The 17,962-nt window shown below is 37.8% G+C and overlaps 1 protein-coding gene across 1 annotated transcript in view; it reads left to right on the forward strand.

Annotated features, from left to right (window-relative positions):
- The window catches only part of LOC101853368 (mutS protein homolog 5), a 36,954-nt gene that overhangs the window by 1,556 nt on the left and 17,436 nt on the right, over nt 1-17,962 (forward strand). The window contains exons 2-15 of the mRNA XM_035973914.1: nt 1,143-1,327; nt 1,991-2,114; nt 3,020-3,100; nt 4,252-4,329; nt 4,799-4,920; nt 6,589-6,698; nt 9,166-9,287; nt 10,695-10,740; nt 12,699-12,837; nt 13,513-13,575; nt 14,291-14,362; nt 15,034-15,090; nt 15,746-15,818; nt 17,555-17,664. Of these exons, the coding sequence (XP_035829807.1) occupies nt 1,166-1,327; nt 1,991-2,114; nt 3,020-3,100; nt 4,252-4,329; nt 4,799-4,920; nt 6,589-6,698; nt 9,166-9,287; nt 10,695-10,740; nt 12,699-12,837; nt 13,513-13,575; nt 14,291-14,362; nt 15,034-15,090; nt 15,746-15,818; nt 17,555-17,664 (1,359 nt within the window). The 5' untranslated portion in view covers nt 1,143-1,165. The remainder of the gene's footprint in view (nt 1-1,142; nt 1,328-1,990; nt 2,115-3,019; nt 3,101-4,251; nt 4,330-4,798; nt 4,921-6,588; nt 6,699-9,165; nt 9,288-10,694; nt 10,741-12,698; nt 12,838-13,512; nt 13,576-14,290; nt 14,363-15,033; nt 15,091-15,745; nt 15,819-17,554; nt 17,665-17,962) is intronic.

The raw sequence follows: 17,962 nt of genomic DNA on the forward strand, positions 1-17,962 counted from the left end.
TTGAACGTGAGTCTTTTTTCCCCCTCGGCAACTGATTATTATTACAATAATAAGTAATAAGCTAGTCTTGACGTAGATCTACGTAGTGAATTGCGCTGGTCTATGGAATCAAAAGTTGGCCATATGCTAGGCTCTACACAGCAACACAACTTGTGGGTAAACAATCGAGACGACACAGGCATGTGTATTTGAACGAATCTGTCTTTTTTTACACAGCTCATAATATGCAGACATTTCAGGCACTACTTGTGACTTCTCTTTTTATACATTACTTGCTCAGTGCCTGTAATTATCTACACAAAACCTCGTGTTTGCTAAAACGAACACTCGGATTCAACGAGATTTTAGGTCAGGCCCGACGACCTTGTTGAATCCGAGTTCCACTGTATATCTTGGTGAATAGCACTGAATGTGTTGAATGAAACCCCCTAAAAAGTGTAATATTTGACATTTATTCTCTAGTTCTTGGGAGTAAGCTCAAATTTTCGGACATGTTAACCAAGTGCTTCTTCTTCTTTTAATGTTTTTTTTGTGTGGGGGGGGGTGATACATCTATGGTCTGCTATATTTTACTATTGACTTTTTTAATTAGTCTTTTATTTCATTTAAGTGTGCTCTGAATATCACCATGGGTGATGGCCTTTCATGACTATTAAGGCTTCTGTGTTTATGAGTTTCTCGAAAACACTGCCTTTTAAATTCATACCACATACTTTTACCTGTAAAATTTCTTTAGGTTTTTGGACTCCTAGATTTAAATAAAATCAGTAGGCCTTATGGTGGAAGAAAAATCTTTTTATGTAGGCCTACTAATTATTTAAGTAGGCTACCTATGGAGAAAAAAAAATGCAGTGCACATAGTTAAATAAATTGCACAAACTGGAAAAAGAACTGGGAACTCTTTGTGTGTGTGTTCACATCTGAGTGTGCATGTGTGTCTGTGTGTGTGTGTGCGTGCGTGTGTGTGTGTGTGTGTGTGTGTGTATGTGTGTGTGTGTGTGAACAAATTTTCTTATGTTTGCCAGAGAAAGAGAGAGGGACGGACAGACCAACGAATAAAGACAGACCAGCAACAGATGGAGAGACTGAGAGTGAGAAGGAAAACCTCAACTGAATTTTTAAAAATTTTCTCCTCACTTCAGAGATCAGACCTCATGAGAAGGAAATGACATTTCCAGCAATGAGTAATCAGGTTCATATCAGTCATCCCTTCAAGAACAGAGAATTCAGTCATGATGCCAGGATCAGTGGATGTAGTGCTGTTGATGAAGCAGAAGAGGCAGAGGAAAGGAGACAGAATTTGTCAGATGTTTCTATGAGTTCAGAGGTAGCTTGTGATTCAATTTGTTCCATTGTTATAACAATTTGGTATCTTTTACCCCCTCTCCTGTTTACGCCATGTCTATACCTTGTTATTCTGACAATGTATAGTCCCACTGCTCAGGGACCCATAATTGCACGAAATGGCTATAAGGCCTAGTTAACTGCTACTGGCAAACATATTATGCCCTTCTTGTCTCTGTGCGAAGCCACAAGCTTTTATTGTGGGGTGTTTGATTTATAAATTATTTAGAAGCATGCAGGTGACTGAACGAAGACGGAATAGTAGCCTCCTGAGGCACTTTTCATGAGATATATATGTGAGAAGTCCTGAAAGGTTGGATGGTTAAATCTATTGCTCTTTGAATTAAGTTATTCAGTAAAGGTTAATCTGTGAGATCAAAGAAAAAAATTCAATGTCATTATAATAGTAAAAATGCAAAAGGGGAAGTGGGAAGTGGTCGTTTGTACAGCTTATTATCTTGGATAGTAGATTAGTAGAGCCTGTTCGACGATGGATGTAAATGAAAATATTTATGAAAAAGAGGACTCATATATAGGCTTTTTTATTTCTTGTTTACATCTTCAGTCAGCAGTGTGTCACAGTACATGTATCATGTATGTGTTGGTAAGGTCCAGTATTTCTGTTGACTGTTTTTATGTTTTGCAGGTGTACATGAGCATCGTGTGGCACAGTGGTCATCTTGCTGTAGCTCATTATGACTTGACAAATGTCCAAATTTATGTCTTGCCTGATGTCAGAGAAACAGATGATTTTTCTCTCATCAAACACTGTATGTTAATTTTCATCTTCTGAGAGTATTTTTTAGTGGTCTACTGGCTTTTAATGCTAGAGTAAGGTGAAGCTGATAAATCAGGAGTAATGGTATATTTTTTTTTCTCTGTCGAATATTAAGGTTGATTTTTACAGAAAACGTTAACACGTTGCACATTTTGTATTTTAAGATGCACTGCTATTTCAAAAATGTATTATAATTGTTGTGCTCACTGTATTGATTTATCTCATATGGCTTGCTCAGTGTAAGATTCTGTCTTACGTCACTTTCCATTATGGCATATTGCAGAGTCTAACACTGAACAGTCGATATGTTGTCATGGGATTACTTCGTGATACATGATGCATTTTAACTGAACTTCAAATTTTTTCTCATGGCAATCATGATTGGGTGTAACTTATTACCTTTCTCGTTTGAAACTGCTGGTGGGGAGTTATATTCCGCCCATAGAGCAGTTTCAAATGTCTAATTTCCATTGTAGAATGTTTGTAGACGTGAAATGCCTAGTCAGTGAAGCAACAACTTAAGAACAAAATCTTTCGTTGTGGTAAAACCACCAGGCATGGACATTTTTAAAATAAAAGTTAGCCATAGGCAATAATTTGATTTTTAGAAATATTGATTTTCTTTGAAAACTGTTTGTATCATAAATTATAGTGCTCTGCTAATTTAAAAGTATTGCGGTCTTCTTTTCTAGAAGTTTTTCTGAGTGGTTTGGGTTTTTGTCAGTCCAGTGTTATCATCATTTTGTTGATCTGTTGATCTTTGGCTCAGTGTCTTCTACCAAAAAGTCACAAGTTGTAATTTTTAAAGAAAATCCCAAATATGTAAATATTATAATTATATTTAAACATGTGGCACAACGATTTAAAAAATAATATGTATTTTACTTATGTTCACAGTGTTGCAGCAGATCCAGCCTTCAGTGATTGTTGTCAGTTCAATTCAGGACTCGCGATTACTGACCTGCATTAAAAAAATAGGTACAGAGGTACAGATAGATATTGATATTTGCCCCTTTAGGACATGGGTGATTACTGACCTGTATTTAAAAAAAGATAGGTACAGGTAGATATTGAATTTGCCATATAAGACATCTCTTGTTTTGAAGCATCCTTAGACTTGTTTTGTAATATCCAAGACAGGGTAGTCCTGATGTAATTCTGTTTCCCATTGAAGTGCACCGTTTGACTCTATTTGGATTCAAATTACGGGAAAGGAGAGGAAAGTTGCAAGCGCGCTTGACAAGTGTGACCAGTGTTTTGCCCTTTATTGGAGTGTCCATTCTGCATACCAGTGCAGGGAAATTTTTATAGAGAATAATTATTGAGCGGTGGCCATGACTGTGCCCAGTCTAGGATATTATAATTCAAGTCAATGGTAGCATCAAAGCCCTTGTTCCCTTCACCATTGCATCAAAAATACTACTAAAAGCTATGTTCCTGTTATCGGTGGGTCACAGGTGCTGTTCGCATTAACCTGCTTAATGTTGTAAAGGCTAGTAGCCGAGATTGGAGCAGAGTGAGCTGATATTCATCAGCAATGGGACTATATCTTGCTAAAATTTAAAATTTTTGCTTCAGAGATTCCTTGAAAGTTACTGTTAGTTGAGACAAAAAGTAGGTAGACACATATATATAGAAGTAGAACATAGGATTAGCTTATATTTTCATAAAGTAAGTATAAGGCCTTAATAATATAAATGAAACTTTGCCCACTCTGACGTCTCTCCTACCCAGTGTATTTATAATTCAGAGTCCTGTAAAATACAGGCATGCTTTACCCCAGTGATTCTTTATTAAGTGTTATTGTCATGTGTGAAATATGAAGCTGTGATGAATAACATGGATACATGATGGACAAAAATAACGAACTCAGTATTCTATATTCCATCTGAGGACCTTACAAAATAAGTATATCTTTCTTTCTTTCTTTTTTTTTGTTTGACTGTATATCAGTTTTTTCTGTGTCTCATGCTGCCAGAAATATTAAGTGTAGTTCCCTTCTATCTTGTTAAAAAATAAATTTTGACCCGACACAACAAAAAATGCTTTCTTCATTGATACATTTTTAGAGTTATATGTTAATTGATATTTTTCTTTTAATATCTGTTTAAATCCTTCTTTTTCTGAAGCCACTGATATGAATTCTACAAGTCCTGGTTCAAATGGAGAAGCATACAGGATACAGTTTCTACCGAGGTCAGACTTCAGTAAGTCTCTTTGTGTGTTTTCTTATCTGTGCCCTTTAACTTCTCATTTTTTCTTTGTATAAGTCTCACTTTTTTCTTTTTTTGATAAAGTGTAGCTAAATATTTGTGTGAGTGGTTGGAGGATTCTACTGCTCTATTATTCCTACATCTGTGTTCTCCTTGTATTGGTCTGTCTGTCTATCTTTCTTGCTTTTTCCTTAGCTATAAATGATTGTTGTGTGGATGTGCTTCTCTTTAACACAAGCAGAATATTTATATCGATTACTTTACTTTTACTTGTAAAATATTTATGGAAGTGTAAGTTAAATATGTCTTGTAAATTGTGTATGGCTTGTTTGAAGTTGTAAAAAATCTTTGCAGTCTGCTTGTATTTTCTCCCAAATCTGAACAAAAGTGCTGTATATTGAACCTTGTATGCATGTACCATCTTTGATGAAAGCTTAATTTTTTTATTGTGTACATTTAACAGACTACGAGGTGAGCAAACGACGGATCATTGGCATGTCTCTGCCATCAGTACCTGGACACTTCACTGATGAAGAGAGGCGTATCCACTTTTCATCTCTTATTCCACTGGACAGTGTGAACATGGTAAGGGTTGAAAGAATCCTGCGCTCTATCATACTAAAGTTCAAATCATTTGAATGAACTTAAAAAAATTACCTCAAAAGTGAATTTTTTACCCCAGACTTTTGTTGTCAACATTAAGACAAGTATCATATTCTGACTTGTTTGTTTGTTACAGGAACAATCGTTGCTCATGTAAGATTTCTCTGTGCCAAGCAAATTTTGATATTGTAAAAATTTATTATTTTTTGGGTCCCCCTTTGGTTTTTTTCCAACTTTTGAGGTCTTGTACCAATGCACCTTAGCTCCTGTAGGTGGACTACTAGATACGCCCTGCATGCTAAGGCATGTGTTTGGTGCAAAGAAGGGTAGTAGTTACTTTTGTCTGCAAGTTTAAACCTTAAAATAAATAGTTGCACTATCAAGTGCAGATCACCGTCACCTATCTCCATGATCCTTAGTTTGGTAAGAGTTTTACGATACTTGTAACACAATAAGATCATATAAGTGCCAAAGATTAGAGGTGTTACTAGCGAGTAACATAAAGACAATAGATGTTTGACAGGAAAGGAGTAAACCACACTAGAGCACCCACCAACCACCTGCATGTTCGTCCATTGGTGCCCCATTCATTGCGACGATAGGCCTCCGTCTCTGCTTTGATGTATGATCTCATGAAATTGTAAACCACTTTTCAATGCATGATATATAGGAGGCTATTGATGACATCGCTAAATGTATTTTATATTAAAATAATATTACGTTCCTCACTGTTGTCTGTTTGAAATGCTAAAATTATGTCTACCTCTAAAAATTGCACCAGTGGCTTTGATCGGAGAAGGAAATGTTTATGTTTACCAACGTGAAGTCATGAAGATAATGTACAACTTTTAAAAACATGAACTTTGGCACGCTAAAAAGATCGTGCTCTTTTAATTTGGATCAAATATTACCAGACCTGATGTTAAGCTAATTTAAAAAATGTGTTCTTTAAGAATAAACAAATTTCTCAAGAATGCACATTCTAAATCTAAAACTCTTCTTTTACATTCTCCCACTTGGTCCCCGATGTAATTGACTGGAGGCTCTTCTACCCACAACACATTTGGTTTTTACATAGAAGGCTGTTTTTCTGCCCCAGATGTAGGGCCCCTTTTCCATTCTGGCAGTTATATCGCAATGAAGGAAGATACCACTGATTACTTCTTTGGTTATTTTGTAAAGGTGGTTATTTAGTGAAAACTGAATACATGAACTCAGGATCACACCAAGTGCTCTGGCATGAGAGGTAATAATAATAATAAATGATAAATAGCTTTTGTATAGCATATATCCCAGCTCGACAGCGAGCTGCATGCGCTTTACAATATATTATTACCCAAGAAGACCATAGAACACTCAGAAACATTCTCAGCTTCATGGGAAGCATACAGTGCAAGCAGCTGAATAAGCGCTCAAACAGTAACAAACTGACATGGTCTTTTACTGTCTATAGCTGGATACCCATTCCCACCTGGGTGGAGAGAGGAAAATTTGTGTAAAGTGTCTTTCCCAAGGACACAATGTCGGGCCCCTGACGGGATTTGAACCCACGACCTTTCAGTTGTGAGTCTGAGAGCCTAACTACCTCTCTAGACTAATGAGCCTGCTACAGATTTCAGTCCTCTCTGTGTTCTCTTTTTGTGATTTCAGGTGCGCTGTGTTGGGGGCCTGCTAAGACACCTGGAAAAGATGAGAGTTGGTGTGGAGCTAGAAGATGCCTCCACTCGGGTGCCTGTGCTGGGCTTTAAAGTCTTCTCCTTGTGAGTCGCCCTGATGCAGTCATTTAATAATTGTTGCTGTTGTTGAAATGGTGAAACCAAAATATTTCTGCCACCTATTTCAAACTGCTTGATCTTGTGCTCAAAATCTGGGGTCACTGTGGAAGTCATAGTGGGGTTTCAGCTTTGTGTTACAGGAACAGGAAATAGTGGGTTGTGATGTTGTGATTGTTGTGATTGGCGAAGATGGGGAAAAGAAGGGGTGTGTGTGTGTGCGTTTGTGTGTGTGTGTGTGTGTGTGTGTGTTTGTGTGTGAGTGAGAGTGAGTGAGTGTGTGTGTTTGTGTGTATGTGTGTGTGTGTGTGTGTTATACTTTGCTTTTTATAGGCGAGATTTATGATTTATGGTCTTACTTGTCTCAGTGTATGTTTTTGATGGTGGAGCAGTAGTCCCCGGTATGGACACTAGGCTGATAGTAAACTGACTGCTCAGTGCAAGTCTCTGTCATACATCACTTTTCAAAATGTCATGTGGTGGCAGTGGTGGTGGGTGAACCAAATTTTGGGCGGGGCTTAGGTTGCTTCCACTTCTTTACCACTAAAAATCAAGGAATAAGAACAAAACAGTGATGGTTTTTCTATACTCACGGCAAGCCACAGCATTTTGAGAACCATTCAAACGAGAAGAGTCACCTTTATTTTCCATCTCTTTTTTGTGCGTTAAATTCCTCTGGATGATGAGGACGAGGCCGTTAGTCCTCCAAATTTCTCTAATTAATTGTTATCTGATTAAAAAGTTGCCTCAAAAGTGGTTTGATGTAATTAATAACAGTTAAATCTCAGTGGTACACACACAGACATGTACACACAGCACTCCAAACATATTATAGCATTTATGAGCTGGATTAGGCCATGTATTTGCAGAAAGTAGAACGCACCTAACAAAGGCTCAATGGGTGCATAGGTAACTGTGTCACTTGGAGAAAGTGTGTCGTAAACTTTCAGCCCATTGTCAGGGCCAGGAGAGCGTGAGCCCCCTGTGCAGTGTTATTTTTTTCATGTCTTCTACCTTTTACAAGAGGGGTTTCATTAAGGAGGTCAGTGGGAATGGGCTCGTCCTTTGCTGAGCGCTAAAGACATTTGATTGGCTATTAGGTTACTATAGTTGTTAGCGGTGACAATAGTGATTGGATAAACGAGCAAGCCATCAAGTTGATTCCTGTGTGTTCATTGCGTGCGATCATAACAGTTTCAACTGCTTATTTGGTTATTTTCATTTGCTTTGGGATAGAGTTGAGGGGGGGGGGGGAGGGGGGCTCAAGCCCGTGAGCCCTCCATTACCCACTGCCACTGTATGGTGGAAGCCTATACGAAGTAGTCGAAAGATTCCAAGATTGTGTTTGTAGGCATGTGTTTGTATATTTTTCTATTTATTGCGTATAGAATATTCATGTGTGAGTAGGTCATACTTTTTCTGAAAATTATTCTTTGAAGCAGATTTATTTTTCTCCTTCACCTCATGCATGGTTTAATCAATTAGAAGTGTAGTTACCTGTACTTTCAAGAGGTTCAAACTATGCAAAGTTGTTAACACCAAAAGTTTTGTTGAATTATTAGTTTCAATTTCACCTACTTTAACTCATTTCGACTCGTCTCATAGAAAGCAGTCCCATGTGTGTTTCAGCTCACTCAATTTTCCCTGCATTTTACAAACCCACTGACTGTCACCCCTATGGACTTTTTTCTTGAAAGAATATGAACTGTTATTTGTGTGTGAATTGAAAACAAGCTCACTATGTGTTTTGGGGATAGGAATATTCTCTTGGGCAAAATTAAATGTAAAAAAAAGTTTGCCTAACTTTTTCAATATCTTTAGTAATTCAAAAGATATACATGTACTGCACTACTTTTTGTGTACTGGCAACTAAAATAATTTGTTTCTTTTATTAAGAAAATTGGCTTTAAAATTTTGCTCATTCGTCTGTGGTGTTCCAGTTTGGTTGTATGATGTGGCCTGGAGAAATGTGAGTTCAATCTAAGTGGGGAAGTTATTTTTCAAATATCCCCCATGTGTATGCTGGATCTTTTTCAGCATGGGTTGGCCCTGACAAGCAGGGTTGGAGCAGCCTGCCTCTTACATTTCGTAAATTGTTTTGATTCAGGTGTAAAACATTGCGATTACAAATGACAACTGTACACATGCGTAACACTGAAGAAATATATTCTGATGTATGAGAGGCATAGTTTCTTTTCAAATTAGTATATCATCACTCAATTTGTGTTTGTGAGTGTGTGTGTGTGTGTGTGTGTGTGTGTGTGTGTGTGTGTGTGTGTGTGTGTGTGTGTGTGTGTGGGCGGGGGGTGGGGGGAAGAATGTTGCAATCAAGTGTTTTTGTATATTTATCTTGAATGATAGGGGTTCCTTGGATATCAGTTGTTGTTAGTGCATACTGACATGGATTTCTAGACTTCTGCTGTTATTACTCTGTTGTTTATGCTGCTCTGTATAGGGAAGACCAGGTCCAGATAGATATGCTGACATACACGGCCCTCAACATTTTTCACAAAGAGCTTCACCCATCTGCCTTCAAACTGGGGGCCAGTGGGAGTAAGGAAGGACTCAGCTTGTTTGGTGAGTGGGGGGGATTTCTCTTGTTGTGTCTCTGTTCACTTGTTGCCTCATCTCTCAAGACATTTGCAAGTGAACACCATCTAGTGTTTTCCATGATTGTAGGGGATGTCAGTGTTAGTTGTGAAATTTGTGAGACCACGTCAACACTATATTTAGATTAAGATGTTAAGACATAGGAGATGATCTGCTTCTTCCCTGCCTCTTGGGGCAACCAGAGCTGGTTAGGACAAGTTTCCATGGTTTTCTGTTTTATTTGAGGAAGCTCAGTGTTTTGCTGTGATGGTTCATTATGATACCCTAAACACTCTTTAGATATTTAAGGAAACATTCTGCATCATTTCTGTCTTTTGGGGTCGACTAGGGCTGTTTAGGGTTCCTCTTGGCAGAAAAATGGAGGTCCTCCAAAATATATCTTCCCTGTTAAGGAATCAAAGTCATGTCCTATGTGTGCTGGTGAAGTGCTCTATAGACTACAGATGCCTTTAATGTGCCTGCCCCCTCAGTAGTTAATGGATACAGTCTTGGACAGCAAGTTGTGTACTTTGTTTTCAAAGTTGTGCGTTTTTTGTCACGCTAAACATATTTTTAGTGCAACATGACTTTCTCGCACCATTGCAGACTCAAACCAGACAATACCGTCACAACAAGTTCCTGTTATCAAGGCTTGACTGGTTTTTAGGTTGAGGCTTCAAGTTTGTCACCAAGACAGAAGTAAAGTAAAACCTTCCTTGGCCTTGAGGTTGTGCACTTGGTCAAGAAGTTTGAAATTGATCGGAGTGGGGTCGGGGAGCGGGGGGTGGGTGGTATTTATACTTAACCGTCACTAAGTCTGGTCTGTCACAGAATCTTAAAGGAAGGGAGGTAATTGTCAACTATATAAATGTCTGTTTTAGGTCTTCTACATCAAACTGACATAGAAATTCTACAAATTAATGTCTCCTTTTTTTCGACTTGAGAGGATATTATATTGTCTTTTTTGACACGTAGTTTGCTAACGTGATCTGCTATGCGGGAGTCTGATGTTTGAATCTGTACAGGGAGCCGGAATAGCTCTTTCTTGATTTTTGATACCAAGAATATATCGATGTAGCTGGGCATACAGTGGACACGTCTCAAAATTTCCCCAATTTATTTTATTTCGTCTTATAATGGAAAATTAAGGCTTTCCTTCATGTGTTGACCTATACGTAATTTACCCTTTGAAGCTAAAGTACATTTCATAAAAAGTTAGAAAAATCCCAATAGATGATGAGTAAAATAACAAATTTGTGGACAGTTGTTTTCTGTCTCTTGTAAAATAAGCTTTCCCGGTACAAGTATATTTGTTTCTGATACTGTTGATACTTCTCTCACCATGAGAATCTTCTTGTGTCAAATGCTGATGGTTTTGGCTTTACTGTCTCTCAGGCATACTTAACAGATGCAAATCTGCAAATGGAACTCGCAGGCTGCGGTAACTGATTTGATGGTTTTTGGTTACATTGATGATGTTTCTGTATTGTTTTGCTTTTGACTTTCTGTTCTTATTCTATTGCCAAAAATTCAGTTTGAAAATCCACTCCTTGTGTTCTAAGATGAAAAAAAAATGTGAAGGTATGCATGCAGTATCTTTTATGACACTTAGTGATGAATTAGGGGGCAAAATGTTGATATTTTCTTGCCCTTACTGCGCTTGGTGTTTTCTGGCAGACACTTGTCTTATTCATCATCATACCGGGTTATCAAATGTAGACCAGTACAGCACAGACAGTATCATGTTTTGATGCGGGACAGATCTTTCATCCCATGTTTCATCTGGGAGTTTACAATGTTTTAGATGGATTAACGTTACTGGACTAGTAACGAGAATACTCCTGAGTTAGTTTAGTTTTAGTACAGGTTTTACGACGCTCACAACTGCATAAGGTCATATGAGCGCCAAGGGGTGGATGTCAACAGAGAAGTCCTTACAGGGAATCAGGCTTACTCTGCTCACCTCTCTAGCTTCCATAGCACAAAGTCTATATCGACTTTCGAGGCACCCCGGAAATAACGGGTCACAAGAGTGTGACAAACATACAAAAGAAGTAGAGGAAAATGACGACAGTAAGGATTAGGAAAGAAAAAGCAGCAGTTCTCTGTTTCAGTTCAGGCACAGTAATGAGCGTGACATTGATGAATCAGCTCATTTACAATTTACAATTCTACGGTGAATAAGAACATATTAATGTCCCCCCTTTGGGAATGGCCTGAAGACACTTCAGTCAGTAGCACCGCCCCGGGGCATATACTTCTGAGTAAAGGAAATTGTTGAAGAGATATATTTCCCCATAAAATTAGCATATACTGGATATGTACTTTTATTGTTATCTTTTACCACTTTGGAAGGGATAATCTCGCCTGTGCATTTATGTTCATGGTGTTTTATCTTAATTACATGTATTTTACTGAAAATGAAAATTACGGGTTTCTTTATTAGAAGCTTTGGAAATTTGTGTAACAGTGAAACTTTTATCTATATTCGTAAGGCAGTAAAGTGGTTTAACTTTTGCCTTATTATTTGGTACTGAGAACAGTAAAAGAGAGTTACTTTTTGCAAACGTCTGACTTGAAGGGGACAAATGGGGGTTTATCAAGAATTTTACTAGATCAAAAAAATAGTCAACTCTGCTGAAAAGTTGCAAAGACAAGAAGTCTTATGTGCCTTCTCTTTACATTTAAATGGAATAGAAATATACCGGAATAAGAATGTGAGACATAAAATCCATTTTAGTTAAAGATCTATGGACTAGAAGAGCTGATAATCTTTATATAAAATGTTCAGTACACTCAACAATAATCACAAACCAGTTTTTACTCTCTTTGTCTCTTAGATATATGTATATAAAATAATCACCATACTGACATTGTTGGCTGTCAGACTAGGAATATCGCTTTATTAAAAGAAGTTCAGATGTGTCACAACGCGGTGGAATCAGGCCCTTGTAAACTTTGGGTCACATGGAGTCATGGTATCTCTTAAAGCCTGTCCAATTGCCTTGCTTTTGATGGCGAAAATCTCCATTTATCTTGGATAAAAGTCAAGATATTGGCAATTGAGGGAGGAGGGGATCGCCTAGTTTCAGAGGTAAAATTATCGAGAAAATGGCCGCCACAAATGCGTTATTTCCTTAGCTTGAGAGTCCGTGGAAACTGAAAATTTACATCTTTAATGCCTTTAATCAATGATTTTCAGTAAAAACCACACATAAGTATGTTTTTTAATGGGTATGAAAGATGTTGAACTAAAAAAGAAAAATTTGATAAAAATTCCCAGACCTGCGGAAAAAAGCCAGTTTCATCGATTTCATTATTTTGACGAGCACTTGATTTCACCACACTGCCTCACAAATGTAAATTTTCCCTATTTTTTTTCTATTGTTTTGTTTGCAGACATTGGTTTCTGAGGCCTATAAAAAATGCAGCCCTTTTACGACAGCGACATGATGCAGTATCTTTTTTCCTTACTCCGAGAAACTTGGAAGTTGTTTCCTGCCTTCATGGATGTCTAAAGCATGTAAAGTTTATTCCTGTAAGTATGATTCTGGAGCAATAAATGGTCTTCTTTTTTCTTTTTGCAGAGTTCTCTGCATACGTTTCCTGGTTGCTGTTTAGACCATTTTAAAAATTATTATTTCTGGTCATTTTTCGCATTTAATGCTTGTTTTTTTTTGATTTAGCAATAACATAGAATTCTAGAGATTTTTATGGAGCCATTTTAGTTGTATTTGTCGGATAAGACTTTCGCCTGCCCCTTCGATAAAATGATTAGCATTTATGAAATCGAAATATACCACAGAAATTCAGCTACAGAAATGTTGTGTTTATGTGTTCAGATGCATGTCTGTAAGGATGAGGTGTATGTGAAGAATGTTGGTTTTTATTAGGATTACATTTGTTTCAATAGAAATTCACCCATCTTTCCAATTGATTGTTATATTTTCAGCTGTTGTAAAATAGAAGTGCTTTTAAAAATGTATGAGCAAATTGTGAAGTTCTTGGTGGTCAAAGTTCATCCTTATGAGCATGACCGATCAAAGAACATTTTGGAGTAATCATAACTGTGTTTGTATAAGGACATTTACCTGCACTTGCAATATATTGGTACGTTTTTAGCTAGTATGAAATAGTAAGACCAAAATGTTACACACAAGTTACAATTAATCGTTTGGTCATTTTTTTTCTGTTTTCTGTACTTTTCCTGTAGAATGTCCTTGTGAGGATGTCAAAGGCTAAGGCCACCATTGGGGACTGGATTGCTCTCTCGAAGGTGTGTATACTGTTGTGAACTGATAATCATTTGGTGCGATTATTTTGTGGCTTGCTAATTAGCTAATAGTGTTTTTAAAAAACAGATATTTCTCTTGGGGCTTCTCTGTTTTAACCTCAACTTATTGTATTAAACAAGCATAATAATATGATACATCAGAGATTTCCATGAACATTAGAGAAGACTGGGTGTGTAATTTTTTCTGCTTGGGATCAGGGGTGGGGAAAAAGCTGAGAAGAATGGGGCAAATTGTAGGTTTTCTTTGATTGTTAATGTATATTGAAGTAACATAGAGTATGATAGAGCACATAAAAAAGACAAGAACAGGCATGGAGATGGCTTCTTGAACCAATTGAAGTATACCTAGTTTAACCTTCTGTTCAAACAGGCCTGCAACTTTTATGGTTGTATTGTTTACTCTATTTGGTAGACTCACACTGGTCTATGATGTGAATGACCCTAGTTTGAATCCTCTACTAGACTGTTGGAACTTAGGTTGCTTATGAAATTTTCAAGGCTTTCCCCCTCTTTTTGCTCAGAGCTATAAAAGATAGACCTTAAGTTTGGAGGTTCGACCTTTTGAATAACTTTACAATATGCATAAAACTGTAATAATCAATCACTTCATGATAGTGGATCTGAGGATGAAAGCCTCCACACCACTGGAACAAAAGCAACTTTATATAAATTCTAAGGAAAGTTTATTCTTGTGCAGACACTCTACCATGCAGTGTACATTGGAGATATCTGCCGGTCCCAAGTGCAGACTGTGGAGATTTTCCGTAAGGTAAGGTGTACTAAATAGCATTTGTTGATTTTATGGTTAGGCTGGCTGCCTTGTTCTGCAAAGAAATGAATTTGTTTCCCATAGTGGAATTATTTTTTCGAGCATCGCTGTCTGCCTGCTGGAATGTAGTATCCCACACTGCCTGGGATGGGCCTGACATACTGGGTTGAAACAGCATGCCTCATAAGTGGTTGCTAATAGTGTTTGCCAAGACTGAGAGGAGGCGACACATTCAGCAGCTTAGTGAGCAGCCAACATGTGGCTGTCAGATCAGTTAGGACCACGGCTGTTCTCTAAGAAGAAGTGTACCTGTCGCTAGGATTGGAATATTTTTAGTTCTCATGAAATAAATTTGAAATCATCAGAGACAGCCACCGACTGTCGGGGAGAAAAGTGGTTGTCTCGGGCAGATGGACGTCTTGGACAGTGTCATTAGAATATTATTTTTTAAAACACTAGCAAGGGATTGTGAAGTGGTCATTTAAACAGGTGATTGTCTTGCACAGGTGGCAGTTAGAGCAGGTTTGACTGTATGATTTGTGAAAAGGAACCAAAAAATGTGTTAACTTATGTTAAGTGAATGTTAATGTAGATTAGATATAGAATGTCTGGCATTCTTGTTTGAAAGCATTCTTCTTCAAGGGATGTGTTTGGCTTTTTCCATTGACCAGATCAGCGCGACCTTCACAGATGACCTTCACAGATGCGCCAACCTTGTGTTCCGCACTGTGAGTTCTCTCTTATTTACTGTTGCCCTCCGAATCTCTGATTGTTTTTTATTTCCCTCCTCTTCTCTATTTCAGTTTCTCTCCCTTTTTCTCTCCCCTCCTCTCATTCTCAGAACCCCCCCACCCAAACACACACTCTCTTTCTTTTTGTCCTTCTCTTTCTTTCTCTGTTTCTCTCTCTCCCTCTCCAGCTCTCTCTCCCCCTCTCTTTCTCCTCCCTCTCTCTCCTCCCTCTCTCTTCTATTCTCTCTCTCTTATTGTCTGTCTGTCTGTCTGTCTGTCTGTCTGTCTGTCTGTCTGTCTGTCTGTCTGTCTGTCTGTCTGTCTGTCTGTCTGTCTGTCTGTCTGTCTGCCTGCCTGCCTGCCTGCCTGCCTGCCTGCCTGCCTGCCTGTCTTTTTTCTTCTTCCTTTTCTTTGCTTTGTAGTCCTTGAAAAGGTTGCATTTTTTCTGCAAAATGTTCTTATGGTACATACTTTTTAAATTTTCCATCTGCAGTATTTTCCTCTGGCACATCTATATTCTTTGTCCAAAAGTAAGTCAAATATTGCCTCTCTATTTTCTATTCTTTGTGTTGATCTAAACAAGTTGTATTTGAGAAACATAAGACTGGAGATTAATCAAATTTGTTATTTTCTTTTTTTTTTCCTTGAACAGCTCGACTTTGAGGAGTCGAAACGAGCTCAGAGATTTGTGGTGAAGATTGGCGTTGATGATGCTTTGGATGCTAGTAAGTTGTCACCTTTTTTGGTCGCTTTTTTTATGTTGTTTGTTATCATGTATTTGATCAAATGAGGTTTACATCTCTCGAAATAAATCTCTAAATTGGCTATGAAAATCGTGTTTTGTTTCTAATTTATGGATCATGATGCATGCCTAATGTCTCCTGCTTAGCATCATGTTGTGTCAATAGCCAAATGGTGTCAAGTTAATTGGAATGGGAGGGGGATTTTTAGATAAAAAAGAAAAAGTTGAGAACTTTTATTTAAAAAACCTGAATATAAAACTCTTTGCTCGTTATAAGCTGCAATTACCACATTGTGCAGCACTTGGTGTAAAGAGTCAAACTAATGGCAGTGTCACGAATTCAGCTGTATCTGTTTTAAAAAAAAAATTTCTTCAAAAGGGCGAAATTGAAAATTGAACAAAAAGTAAAGCTGGGCTTTGATGCATTATGACGTTTACTATAAATCTATGCAGAACCATTAGTCATTTTTTAATACTATTTCGTATTACGCTTGTTACTAGTTATGTCATTTCTTTTTGGTTACCGCTATTGACATAGCCTGTCAGCAGTGAGTTAAGCAATGAAAAGGAATAAAAAAGAATATTCCTTGAGAGGAATTGAACTTCTGGAGTTGGTGACAGTCTTATTTCCCTGCATTTAGAATGTCGCAGGTTGTAATAATATAAATAATCCTCTCTTCATGTGTGGCATTCACATATGCATTTCATAAAACTTCACTCCTGCTTTCTTCACAGGGTTCTCAGCAGTAATTTCCTCTGTTTTCTCACTACATGTTGCCATTCAATATTGCCTTGCCATGCACCGACTTCGTTGCAAGGGATGCCTTTTTTTCTCTTTTTTTTCTGTTATTTCCATTACCTTCATTTAAAAGAACAGGATCGTTCTCATTGTAAATGCAACATAGTAAATTTTCAGTCATTTTTACAAAAATCCCAGTGTTATCTTTGTGTAATCCCAGTGGTATCTCTGTGTAGCTTGTGTCAGTAGTGGTAGTGTGATGAGTGCTTCTTCTCACTGTGATAAATTGGTACATTTTACATAAGTTTTAAGTTGAACCAAAGATAGTACATAACAAGATGGGCCACTTCTTTCTTTGAGCCAATTAAAAAAGTGTCCTCAAAATTTGGTGGCGCCCTCTTCACAAAAGGGCACTCTTTGCGAACAGAGTTACCCTACTTGAGTTTTAAAAAATCAAAGTGAAACTAGGCCCTAACAAGTTTTGGGATACATTTCGGAAGAACGCTTTTTTAAAATGGTTACGCTGACAAAAAACCTCTTCCGGAGGAAAGGGAGATGGTTTTCTTAGTTTAATTTGACTTTAGAATGAAAGACGAGAAGTCATTAAAATTTTAAAAAAACTAAAACTCTGCACTGAACGTACCCGAACTGCTGATGAACAGCAGTCGATCTGCGCATGCAAGGAGGTGCTATTCCTATTCTTCTTCTGGAAAAACGAAAGAGAGCTTCAAAACAGACTGCAGCGCCATCTGAAGCAAAGAGCATACTTCCTGCGGACACTTTTTTGGCTGAGTGGCCCATCTTGTTATTTACTATCTTTGGTTGAACTTTGTGTCAACAGTGGGGAGAAAACAAAGTTGTTGTTATTACAAACTGTTTCAAGAAAAATACGGCTGTGTTTTGGGATTTTTTTTTTCTGCAATGATGTCCTGCCTCAGCCTGCGTTTGAAGTTAATGGAGACACTGTTCTGGTTTTTCAGAGAAGCGTACCTATGAGGGCCTGCCCAGTTTGATGAACCAGGTGGCACGGGAAGAGCTGACGGGTCTGAGCAGCGAGATCTCAGAGTGTTTTCTCAGTTACATCCCAGAAGTTTGTTTCCCTTTCTCCTTTTGGTAAAATTGTGTTGAGGCTGGGAAATTGTGGATGATGACAAACAAGCAGGAAATGTTGACACAAAAAAAACACGGAAATTTTTCTTTCTGCTTCTTAGCTCTTCTTTCTGCTTCTTAGCTCTTTATCTCCGAGGGGAGTAAACCCACTATTTATGCTACTGCCCTTTTTTGGTACTAAATCTGAAAATGCCACTAAATTGGTAATTAAATCAAAACAAGTGAACCCATTTTGGTAGTTCTTCGTCTAATGAAAGAAATCCTGATAAAAGAGACCT

This window comes from Aplysia californica, unplaced genomic scaffold, assembly GCF_000002075.1.
Source record: "Aplysia californica isolate F4 #8 unplaced genomic scaffold, AplCal3.0 scaffold00036, whole genome shotgun sequence".
Classification (NCBI taxonomy): domain Eukaryota; kingdom Metazoa; phylum Mollusca; class Gastropoda; order Aplysiida; family Aplysiidae; genus Aplysia; species Aplysia californica.